The sequence below is a fragment of the Borostomias antarcticus genome (assembly GCF_949987555.1).
Source record: "Borostomias antarcticus genome assembly, chromosome: 17".
Lineage (NCBI taxonomy): Eukaryota > Metazoa > Chordata > Actinopteri > Stomiiformes > Stomiidae > Borostomias > Borostomias antarcticus.
In genome coordinates, this window is record NC_140250.1 from 1,305,537 (window position 1) to 1,318,036 (window position 12,500).

The 12,500-nt window shown below is 51.8% G+C and overlaps 1 protein-coding gene across 1 annotated transcript; it reads left to right on the forward strand.

Moving 5' to 3' along the window:
• Positions 1 to 2,923: 2,923 nt before the first annotated feature.
• gal3st3 (galactose-3-O-sulfotransferase 3) lies at positions 2,924 to 4,812 on the forward strand (the record flags this gene model as incomplete). The annotated part of the gene is made up of 2 exons (XM_084451542.1): positions 2,924 to 3,006; positions 3,486 to 4,812. The coding sequence occupies 2 exons, from the start codon at positions 2,924 to 2,926 to the stop codon at positions 4,810 to 4,812; spliced, it is 1,410 nt and encodes a 469-aa protein (XP_084307668.1).
• Positions 4,813 to 12,500: the final 7,688 nt, after the last annotated feature.

Below are 12,500 nucleotides of genomic sequence, written 5' to 3' on the forward strand. Positions count from 1 at the left end.
GGGAGAGAGAGAGGGAGAGAGAGAGAGAGAGAGGGAGAGAGAGGGAGAGAGAGAGAGAGGGAGAGAGAGAGAGAGAGAGAGAGGGAGAGAGAGAGAAAGAGAGAGGGAGAGAGAGAGAGGGAGAGAGAGAGAGAGAGAGACAAGGCAAGTGACAAAGTGCAAGAAACACATAAAAGGTCATAACTCAGCTCAGAGAGAGAGAGAGAGAGAGTGAGAGGGAGAAGGAGAGAGAGGTGAGAGAGAGGTAGAGGTGGAGGAGGGCTAGAGAAAGAGAGAGAGAGAGAGAGAGGGAGGGGAGAAGAGGGAGGAGGCAGGGAAATGCAGACAAAGAGACTAATGGTTCATTCACACGTTTCCAGAGACAAAAAAACAACACTTCTCTCACACGCCAGGAGGCAGCGGCCACTACAAAGAACTGGCCAACGCCTTTCTGACGTCCAGACCGATAATAAGACACACACTCTCTCACACACACATGCATCAACACAATATTGCAGACAGGTGGAAGGCGCTCTCTCTCTCACACACACACACACACACACACACACACACACACACTGGACCCCCGGTAAATCATAGCCGAGCAGGGGTCTCGGGTTTCCAGCCTTAATGCTGTCATATCTGTCCCGATCGTTGGGTAACCCAATCAGGCCTGGTTAATTAAAGAGGACCTCCTCTGCAGCGCTGCTCCAGTCTGGACCGGCGAGGCCGACACAGAGACACTTAAATCCCTTTCTTATTAACTCTCTGTGACACCCGATCCACCACGCACCTCCCTCCATCCCTCCTTCTCTCCCTCCTTCCCTCCCTCTCTCCCTCCCTCCATCCCTCCTTCTCTCCCTCCTTCCCTCCCTCTCTCCCTCCTTCTCTCCCTCCATCCCTCCTTCTCTCCCTCCTTCTCTCCCTCCATCCATCCCTCCTTCTCTCCCTCCCCCCCCCCTCACCCCACCCCCTCAAACCCTCCCGCTTGCAGCTTGTTTTACCCCTGGTAAGGGTACACCACACGAGCGCACACACACACACACACACACACACACTTTAACACACACAAACACTTTTACACAGACACACACACACACTTTTACACACACACACACACACGTTTACACACACACAAACACTTTTACACCCAAACACTTTTACACACACACACAAATTACACACACACAAACACTTTTACACACACACACACACAAACACACTTTTACACACCCACAAACACTTTCACACACACACACTTTTACACACCCACAAACACTTTTACACACACACACACACACACACACACACACTCCTCTGGCCAGCCTCATACTGCTGTGTGCGTTGCTCATGTCCACTTGGATTAAGCGTGTAACGCCATTACCTACGTGTAACCGGATCTGGAATATCCTGCCTGTGCTGTGTAGGAATGGGATAGTGTAATCAACCTGCGCTGTGCAGGAATGGGATAGTGTAATCAACGCTAGACGCTCATTGTAATGCCGGCGTGGAGAGGTGCGGTGCGCTGACCATGCAGCTTGGAATCCTTCCCAGGATCCTTTTCTTCAGTGGCGTGGGCTCGGGTGACATGTCCAGGGCAGCCGGACACTGAGCTGCACTCTCACTTGCTCGCTCGCCTCACTCACTCACTCACTCACTCACTCACTCACTCACTCGCTCACTCACTCGCTCACTCCCTCGCTCACTCGCTCGCTCGCTCACTCGCTCGCTCGCTCACTCACTCGCTCGCTCACTCGCTCACTCGCTCGCTCACTCGCTCACTCACTCGCTCACTCGCTCACTTACTCGCTCACTCACTCGCTCACTCACTCACTACATTTCAAATGAATACACGTTTCCTGTTTCATGTTGACCGCTTGTGACTCCCAGAGAAAATCAGTGAGGACCGTCACTTGCACAAAAATCTTCAGCGAGTGAACAACTCGGGGTGTAGATAACTAAAACGCTGCCCTAAATTGACAACTCAGTATTGATAATGATTATAGCTATCATAGTGAACTGACAGACTGCTTTTCCTCACTGTGAGAGAGTGTATGTTCATAGCAGTTGAGTGCATAAACCTGCACCACTTACCCCTCAGCTCCACCGCGTCCATCAGCGTTAGCGCCAACCATCAACCGTCAGACGCCGAGGAAATTCATTCATTGTCATTCATGGCAGCGGCTCCACTGCAGCCGTTGCGTCGCGTTCGGCACCGGCGTCCGACAGCAGAGAATCGGACGCAGTTGAACCAAGGGGTTACTTAACCACCTGGGTGTGATTTTTTTTTGTATGAAAGATGCTATACAAATAAAGCTTTATTATTATTATTATTATCTGTTCATCAAAGAGCTAATCACATTAATATGGAGATGCCGACCGGTAGCTGGCGATGTAGAGGTGTGTGTGAGAGACGGAGAGAGAGGAAAAGAGAGGTGTAGAATATGCACTTCATTCTGTCATGTTGGAATGAAATGATTGGGTGGTACAGGCTGAGAGTTTACCAGGCGAAGAATCAATCATCTGGCGGGGGTCCATCTAATTCTCTACAGCACGCTGCTGTCAGCCATGCAAGGTCATTGAAGAAGCCATCTCACCAGCCATCATTAAGACAGGATAAAAGCCACACTTATCCTCCAAATGGACCCAGCCAATTATGTGTTGAATCTCTTTCATTCTCTGGTTTTGCATACTGTGCCAGGAGGGCATTTATCATGTTTTTTCTCTTTCTCACACCTGCTTTTTTCTGTCCTTCTATCCCTCTCTTTGTCCCTCATTTCTCTCTCTCTCTCTCTCTCTCTCTCTCTCTCACTCTCTCTCTCTCTCTCTCTCACTCTCTCACTCTCTCTCTCTCTCTCTCTCTCTCTCACTCTCTCTCTCACTCTCTCTCTCTCTCTCTCTCTCTCACTCTCTCTCTCTCTCAGTCCCAGTGAGGCAGACAGAGATGTCTCAGAAGAAGATATTCCTGGTCTTCGTTGCGATCAGCACGGTCAGCTTTCTGCTGCATCATGGAGGTCACTTCAGCTGGTGAGACACACACACACACACACACACACACACACACACACATCCATGCGCATATTGTACACACACACAATCACGCACGCGCACACACACTGTACCCATCCAGGCCGACCGTAGATGAGGACCAGCGGGACCAATTAAGATATGGACAGTTTGAGATCTTTGACAGACCCGTATTCTCTACCCGTCACCTTTTAATTAACCTTTTTCTCTCTCTCACTCCCTCTCTCCCTCCTCCTCTCTCTTCCTCACACTCATCCATTCCTATCTCCCTCCTTTCGTCCTTCTCTCCCCCCACACCTTCTCTCCCTCCCTCCTTCCCTCCTTCCCTCCCTCCTTCTCTCCCTCCTTCCTTCCCTCCCTCCTTCTCTCCTTCCTTCCCTCCCTCCTTCTCTCCCTCCCTCCTTCCCTCCATCCCTCCCTCCTTCCCACCCTCCTTCTCTCCCTCCTTCCCTCACTTCCCCACCACCACCTCCTCCCAGGACGATGGAGGCCCTCCGCATGGGCTGCCCCGCGGTCTGCTCCTCCTCCTCCTCCTCCTCCAGGCCCAAACACACCAACGTGGTCTTCCTCAAGACCCACAAGACGGCCAGCACCACCATGCAGAACCTGCTGTTCCGCTTCGCCGAGCGCAACAACCTGACGGTGGCGCTGCCGGTGCAGGCGTGCGGCCACCAGTTCTGCTACCCGGCGCCGTTCAGCGTGCGCTTCGTCCACCCGCACACGCTGCCCGCCAACGTGGTCACCAGCCACATGAGGTTCAGCCGCGCCGAGCTGCGCCGCCTCATGCCCAACGACACGGCGTACGTCACCATCCTGAGGGAGCCGGGCGCCATGTTCGAGTCGCTGTTCGGCTACTACAACCAGAACTGCCAGAGCTTCCGGCGCGTTCCCAACGGCTCGCTGGAGGCGTTCCTGGATGAGCCGTGGCGCTACTACCGGCCGGGCGAGCGGGACTCCATGTACGCCCGCAATACCCTGACCTTCGACCTGGGCGGCGACAAGGACCGGCCGCCGGCCGACGAGGCGTACGCGCGGGCGTTCGTGGCGGAGGTGGAGCGCGCCTTCTCCCTGGTGATGATCGCCGAGCACTTCGACGAGTCGCTGGTGCTGCTCCGCCGCCTGCTGTCCTGGGAGCTGGAGGACGTCCTGTACATCAAGCTGAACATGCGCACGCCGGCGTCACGCCATAGCCTGTCGGCCGGCCTCCCCGCCCGCATCCGCGACTGGAACCACCTGGACGCCCGCCTCTACCACCACTTCAACGCCTCGCTGTGGCGCCGGCTGGAGGCGCTGGGGCCGGCGTGCGTGGCGAGGGAGGTGCAGCTCCTGCGCCGGGCCAAGGAGCGTCTGGTGCGCGGTTGTTTCGGCGGCGGGCTCCCTCAGCTCCGCTCCGCCGCCCAGATCAAGAACAAGGAGCTGCGGCCGTGGCAGCCCAGCGCCAAGGTGGACATCGTGGGCTATGACCTGCCGCCCGACGTCGGGCCGGCGAGCGACGCCTGCCTCAAGCTCGTCACGCCCGAGCTGCAGTACACGCGGGTGCTGCTGCGCGCTCAGTCGCTACGCTACCGCCGGGGGGGCGGGGCCGGGGGGGGAGGGGGCGGGGCCCGGGGCCCCCAGCCGCCTATCCGCTCCGCCCCTCCCAGGCGCCAGCCGCCGGGGGTCCGCGAGGAGTCGCCCCCCTCCCCTCCTCCGCCGCCTCCCCCGGGTCCTGACTCTCAGCAGGAGCCCTCCGCCACGCCCCGCCCCCCCGCCCAGGGCCGGACCACCGGGGCGGGCGTCGGACCCTCGCAGAGGCAGACGTCTTAAGACTCCGCCGACGGACCCTCGGTAACAGACTTGGATTTAAATATGGCGGCGCCCCTATAAGGACAGTGGACGGTGACGGAGGCTCCAGGAGGCCAGGAGGGGGACGGGGTTGTGGGGAGGACACATTGACCCCTAATGCTCAAGCCAAATTGAGGACAGGTGGAGAGAGAGAGACACAAAATACACCTGGTCGTCTCCCTCCCTCCCTCCCTCCCTCCCTCCCCTCTCTCCTCTCTCTCCCCCGGCGGGCTCATGCTACCTGAAGGCCCAGAGAGGGGTCAGTCAGTGGGCATGTCTGGAACTCCGGTTCCTGCTGCCATTTCTCTTCGCTGCTGGGCTGAACGCACACGGACCCGGCCTCCTCCAGGCCTCAGCCTGGTACCGGCCACCCCTGTGTGGGTCTCCTCCCAGCCCAGCCCAGCCCAGCCCAGCCCAGCCCAGCCCAGTCCGGCCCGGTACTGAAGAACCTGCCTCTGCCCCAGCTCGCCTCCCTGCTCCTCTCTCCGCCTTCGACCAGCAGCTACCTGGTTACTGGGCCATCGTTTTTAGAGATCTGAATGGTGTGTGTCTGTGTGCGGGTGTTTAGTGTGTCTATGAGTTGTGTGTGTGTGTGTGTGTGTGTGTGTGTGTGTGTGCGCGCGTGTCGTCCGGGGCGTTGTTGCAATAACAAACTCTCCGAGCGCGGATCTCCTGACGGTCCGTTCCACCAAGCGACCGACCGACCAACCGACTGACCGACAGGGAGCCCGGCTTGTGTGACCACGCCCCCTGAAGAGACAGGCTTGTGTGACCACGCCCCCTGAAGAGACAGGCTTGTGTGACCACGCCCCCTGAAGAGACAGGCTTGTGTGACCACGCCCCCTGAAGAGACAGGACACCTGAATATTAAACCACCTCGTCTCCAGGTTCTGCCCTGACCGCCCGCTTTGGGCTGGGGACGCCACAGCGTTACCGTCGTCAGAGCAACAGCATGGGTCCTGCCAAAGCAGCTTGGTCTATGTACCACAGGAGGGGAGAGAGCGGAGGGAGAGAGCGGAGGGAGAGAGCGGAGGGAGAGACCGTCATTGATTTCATATGTGGTTGAAACTGTTAAATTTTCATGTTTAATGTGTTCAAAGTGTGATTTCTCCTGTGAACTGAATGGTACTTACTGGCTGGCGTTTCTGTGTGTGTGTTTATATGAGTCTGCATGGTATGGATGTACAGTGTGTGTGTGTGTGTGTGTGTGTGTGTGTGTGTGTGTGTGTGTGTGTGTGTGAGGTTAAAGACAACCATAGTGTTGTCATGGCAACATGAAGGATATGTAGACCTACTGCACTTGAGCGAGGGTGTGTTGTGTTCGGACACTGGAGAAAAAAATAAAATAAACTATTGTTTTTGTGTTTACAGTCTTAAACAGTAGAGCAAAGCACATAGCGGCAATACAAAATGAACATGTGATGTCGTGAATAAATAAAATACATACGGTATTTTATACCTTCCTACATAGCTACCTTGAAAACAGCAGACTGGAGCCAACTGTTGTATAGGCTAACTTTCAAATGCATTTGTGGTAAGACTCATAACGGGGCATAATGACTCGGTACTGATGGGTAGATGTACAGAAATGACTGTAGAATATGTACACAAGTCTGGTACGGTATATGTAACACTAACTGTAAAAGCCATTGAGTTCTGCACAGCTCGGGATTAGCGCTCGAGCCCGTTTGATGTCTTTTTTGTCTTTTCCGGACGTCCAAAGACATCCAATTAGGAGCCAGAATGAACGTTTTTTTAGACGTTCAGATATTGAACCCGTTCTGCACGTCCACAGACGTCTTAGAGGGGTCCAAGCCAGACGTGTGAATATTGAGGGGTCCAGCAGACGAACAAATGGGGTTCAGGACCGACGGACGTTATTAAGACGTGATCTGAACGTCTCCCTGACGTTGCGTGTTTGCTGGGTTGATTGCGCGTGCGCGTGGCTGGTGTCTCCGCCCCGCGAGAGAGACGCGCGGGTGACCCTATGAAGTCTTTCAGCCAGGGAGTGCCAGTAGGCTACACAACTTTTTGGGTTCTCTTCTCTCCAAGGAAAAACGCTGAACTTTTCCGAACGAACCGTTGAATTATTTAGAAACGAAACTTTTTTCTTATAGTATCTGACTGTATAAAAATTCTGTGATCTTTTCTGGGCCTTTTTTTCCAATGAGAAGGCAAAAGTATCAATTCGTGTGAAGTGAGATGCTGCACTTGATCTTGGCTCTGTTACTGTATTTCCCAGCATCCTTTGTGTCTCTCCTCCACAGTGAAATTCTTTCTCATTATCTATTTATTCACCTGTATCTAAGGTCTGGGTTTTTACTTTCACATTCTGATTGGGAGATGGGGGGGGGGGGGGGGGCACTCTGAACAAATGTACATACAGCTAGAGACAATCGGAGCTAGGCATCCAAATGCTTTGTACTGTGGCTGGCGAAGGGGGAGAGTGGACAATAAAGGATTCGATTCAAAATTGACGAAGAGTGCAGCCTGTTGATTTGGTTCCGCATGCAAACACTCCTGAGTGAAATGACCCATGGATATTGTAAAGGAAAAATCTTACTTGGTTTAGTTTAGATTTCAAAGAACACGCTGAGTGGTCGGTCAAGCTGGTGTTAAACAAAGTCAATAGTTTTATTCTGTTACGATTCTGCAGAGTCGGACAAGAGCACAGGAAGTGAATCCGGGCTCGTGTGAGTTCACTTGAGGACGAGGGATAGTTTATTAAGTGAAAAAGGAAGTGACATAGTTTCAGGATGAAGAGGACAGGGAAGTGATGTCACACAGGAAGAATTTGTAGTTTTAACAGACTGATCTATGAGAACGAACTACACATTTAGAACAACAGTTAAGTGGGAAAACAGAACACTTTGGTGAGACAGTAGAGCATGCGTCCAAACACAGAAACGGAAATTCAGTTGTTCCTAGTTGTCCCAACTCCGCCTTAGAGAGATGAACATCCTGTACTCGTTTGGGAGAAGCGAACGGTAAACAAACGTTTTGGCTCTGATTACATCTTCCTTCCTGTCTTATTATGGGCTCTCATGGGTTGCCGTGGCGGTGCGGGTGAAGAGGGTGTCCTCTTGACTGCCTGTCTGATTCTGTCCTCATGGGTCTGTCTCCTTTTTTGCCAGTGTGTTCACCTTCTAGCCTTTTCTCGCTTGCTTTTTGGTTATCTGTCTACTTGCCTGCCTGGTTTGTTGACTGTCTGTCTGTCTGTCTGTCTGCCTGTCTGTCTGTCTGTCTGCCTGTCTGTCTGTCTGTCTGCCTGTCTGCCTGTCTGCCTGTCTGCCTGGTTGGCTGCTCACTGTCTGGTTTGTCAGAGGTCTCTAATGAATTGCTAATTGAAAGGATCCTGTAGGGCTAACCTCCCGTTAACAAACACACACTCAAGAGCACACAGGTGCGCAGATAGGCGGGGACTGGCTTGTGATAGAAGAAGGCGGGGACTGGCTTGTGATAGAAGAAGGCGGGACTGGCTTGTGATAGAAGAAGGCGGGGACTGGCTTGTGATAGAAGAAGGCGGGGACTGGCTTGTGATAGAAGAAGGCGTGGACTGGCTTGTGATAGAAGAACATCACAACACAGGTAGGAGCAGAGGGAGTGAGCGAGGACGCACTCAAGACCCTCAAACACAGAACCTGTTATTGTCACTAATGACGCCGGCAGCCTGCCTCCCAGATAGCAAGCGGATCTGGGCCATATACAGGCCAGATCTGTCCCTTGTGGCTTAGTTCCGGCCCATATATGGCCCAGATCCACTTGCTATCTGGGCTACACCTTCTGAAAACATGGATCAAACCGTGAAACAGTAGTCTAGTCTCGGAGCCAGACTCTCTACGGAGGAGAGAGTCTTGGACTTCAGTCGCTTAGAATTTGTAAAAGGAAGTTCTTAAATAAACTCATCACTTCCTGTCCGGACTGCCTACTACTCTCTACGGAATTTTGACGGGATATCCGCCCATTTTTTCCCGAACTTCCTTCATCAAAATTTCTGCGTATGAATACCTGGGCTGCGTTCCGAATCGCATACTTCTACTTCCTACTACCAGTACCTACTACAGCTGCTCTAAGAAAGTACGTACTTTGCAAGCAGTAGGCATCCAATTGGGACATACTACCTTGTCATAACATTGCTCCTTGAAATTTGCCCACATCTGTCGCTGTCCATAACGTGACATTCGTCTACAGCTGTGATGACTCGCACATGTGACGCACATTTCCGCTGCGCACAGGATTGTGGGTCAGAAAAGCCTGCCGGCTTGCATACTTCAAAATACGACCGGATGTAGTAGGACATCCTGGTATTTTTGCCATACTGCATGTGGCATACTATGTATTGGGACATACTACATCCTGTTTTGGCATACTATATAGTAGGGTAGTATGCGATTCGGAACGCAACCCAGGACGTAGTTGACAGTTCGGGCAGGAAGTCGACTGGTCTGGCTCGTGAGACTAGTGGAACAGCAACCGTACGAAACGGAACCTTGTAAAGTCCCTCGCGGTCGCTCCACGCTGTAGTCCAACACAGTTAGATAACCGCAGAACCCTTTTCCTCTCACGTGGTTCTCCAGCTCGCTCGGTTCTCCATCAGAACACGGCGTCATGGCGGCCTGCCAGGTGGGTTCTGGAGGATTCTGAGTGTTGGTCCCTGATGATGTTCTCACGTCAACAAACAACGTTGGACCAGAGGTGCTGCAGGGAGTGCTAACTCTGGGACACTTTTTCATTCTCTCTTTCTTTCTCCCTCCCTCTCTCTCTCTCTCTCTCTCTCTCTCTGTTTTTCTCCGTTTCTCCCTCTCTCTCCCTGTCTCTCTCTCTCTTTCTCTCCCTCCCTCCCCCTCTCCTCCTCCGCTGGCGTAGCCTATCGCTGGGAGCAGGGTCGCTGCGTGGGAGAACGAGGGATGCGTGTGAGGGATAAAGTAGGAGTGGAGCCTAATGCTCTCTCTCTCTCTCTCTCTCTCTCCCTCTCTCTCTCTCTCTCTCTCTCTCTCGGAAGCGGAAGCGCGTGTCCGCGGGGCTGGAGCGTCCCAGCTGGCCGCGGTGTTTGCGCGCTTACATCAGCCACAGAAGCGGTCGGGCCTGCGCGGGAACGCGTCACATGCGGGGGAGGACGGAGCAGAGCTGAGCAGCGGCAGCGCTCGAGCCACAAACAAGTCAACGCGTAAACACGCACAACACTCGCGCGCGCGCACGCACGCACACACACACACACACACACACACACACACAGAGGCTCGCTACAAACACAAGCTGGAAATCAAGAGGCGGAGATGAAGCGTGGGGTGAAAATAGCAGTCGGAGGAGTGAGTTAAAGAATTAGAGGATGCGGACGAGTGGAGGAACACTGGGTTGTGTGGGTGGGGGGTCGGCAGAGGGGGGGGGGGGGTACGGAGGTGGAGAGGCCTGGGTTAGGTTAGGCTACATCACGCCGTTTCCGGCTGAAAACAGGATCTTTTGGTTGCGTTTGCACTTTGCATCCACGCGACAACTGCGTTTTCGAGCACTGAATCTTTTGAAAACTCTGCTAGGGGGTGTTTTCGTTTTCCCAGATTCCGTTGTGGTGTAATGTGAACAGGCGAATAGATTACTACAGGAATACATGTAGGGCTGCCTTCAATTGCTTGGTCAAAATACTCGTCCGACCAAGATTCTGCAATTCTGTTTGTCTGTTAGCAGGATTACGCGAAAATTACTGGACCGATTTTCACGTAACCCGGTGGAAGGGTGTAGCATAGTTCAACTTAGAACCTCTTAAATTTTGGAGCTGATCCGAATCAAGGGTCGGGTCCACAGGCCGTTCAAACACAGCCGGATTGCCCATTCACTTCCATTCATTTTTTGGACTATGATTACGTACGTAAAAACTACTAAACCGATTTTTGTGAAACTCGGTGGAGAGGTGCATCATGGGCCACCTTAGAACCCATTACATGTTGGAGCAGGTTCTGAAACCAACGCTTGTGTGGCCAGAGAACATTTATCGATCTATAAATGCGTTTTCGGGCAAATGTGTCTTGTAACCCAGGCCTATGAGAATGGAGACCGATGGGGAGGGGCAGAGATTTATAGACTGAGAAGTCAGTCAGTAATGAGATTACGATGAGTCTTTCAAGCTGTCCTGCGATTCGCGCTAATACCCCCACTCTCTCTCTAATGTATGGTGGCTGAGAAGTGTCGACGGACCGCAAATCCAAAACGCTTTGCAAAGCGACAAACCAACATTGTGCAAACGTGCTGCAACGGCCAAAACATGTGGTTTTTCGCTATGCAAAGTATTTGGGATTTGCAGTTCGTTGACACATCTTCGCCACCGTACTAATGTCCACTTTTAAACACACACACACAGAAGGACAAGGCTTATTTCTTCAGACTATCTCTAGCTTATCGTTCAGTAACTTTAGCCTAAACTTTATCCTTCAGGGCTGATGTATAGCTTAATACCCTTAGCACTTCTCTCTCTCTCTCTCACACACACACACACACACACACACACCTGAGTAATTTATTAAAGTCAACATCAATAGGAACACAAAGGACGTCAACACAAAGAATGCCATCAGACATTAGGAGCCATTTAACAGGAAGTTAATCAAGGCACATCCTCTTGCCAAGTAGGGCAGGTAGTATTGAGCCGAGGGCGAACCCAAACCGTGACCAAGAACAAAAACCTCTCGCACTCTGCTGGACTCCAGAATCGAAACGTATAGAGTGTTTTTTGTTCTTAGACATTAACAGTAGAGCGTTTTTTGTTCTTAGACTTTAGGAGTCAGTCAGTTACATAAGTGCCTAGTTGGTAATCACATCCATACGGTACACACAGGAGATGACCATGACAGGTTGACAGGACGTGCTAGCATGGGTATAGAACACAGCGCCTCCTCCACAATAATGGCTGAAACTCACTAACTGCTTGGCCCTTCACAACCAACTTGGGCACATAACCCAAGCTGCCAAGTATAAAAACTTCTACACTTACACACACACACACACACGGTTAATGCCACCACTTAACTGCTGATCCAATTTGATCCAATCCCACTAGATTAGAGGGGGCTGTGGCTCAGGAACCAGCGAGCACAGTGTGGTCGTCGGCCGGTCATTGGGTCCGATCCCAGCTCCTCCTGTCCGCATGTCAGTGTTTTAGTATATTTCGGTTTGGATAAAGAAGGATTGTCCAGATCCCATGATGCCACTTCCAACTCTTTTATTTGAATCAAAGCATCATTCTGCAGCAATGATGAGTTCACACATCGAATCTTAGGCATAAGCTGAGCAAAGGGAGATCTATCATTTGATAATATAAATAGGCCTTTTACATTGTTTACGTACAATCTGATATCATATCCTGTTTTCTCATCACTAATGTAAAAATGTCAAAACTCAGATACACTCTGGCAGTTGCGTATCCTATTCTCATCAGATTTAATTACAATGCAGAACAATGCAGTTCTCGAAAATCTCGACCAGATGTTTCCTAATACACAAAAGCACTTACTGCATGTTTGTGTGTGCTGTGAATAACATCCTGAGCTTCAGCATGTGTCTTTACTCATGTTATCTGTTCTTCCTATGACTACTGTAGATTAAAACTGAACCTAATTATACCATAGGAATATACAGTAGGAATTGGAATATACTACAGTGTCTTTAAGCAAGACACTGAA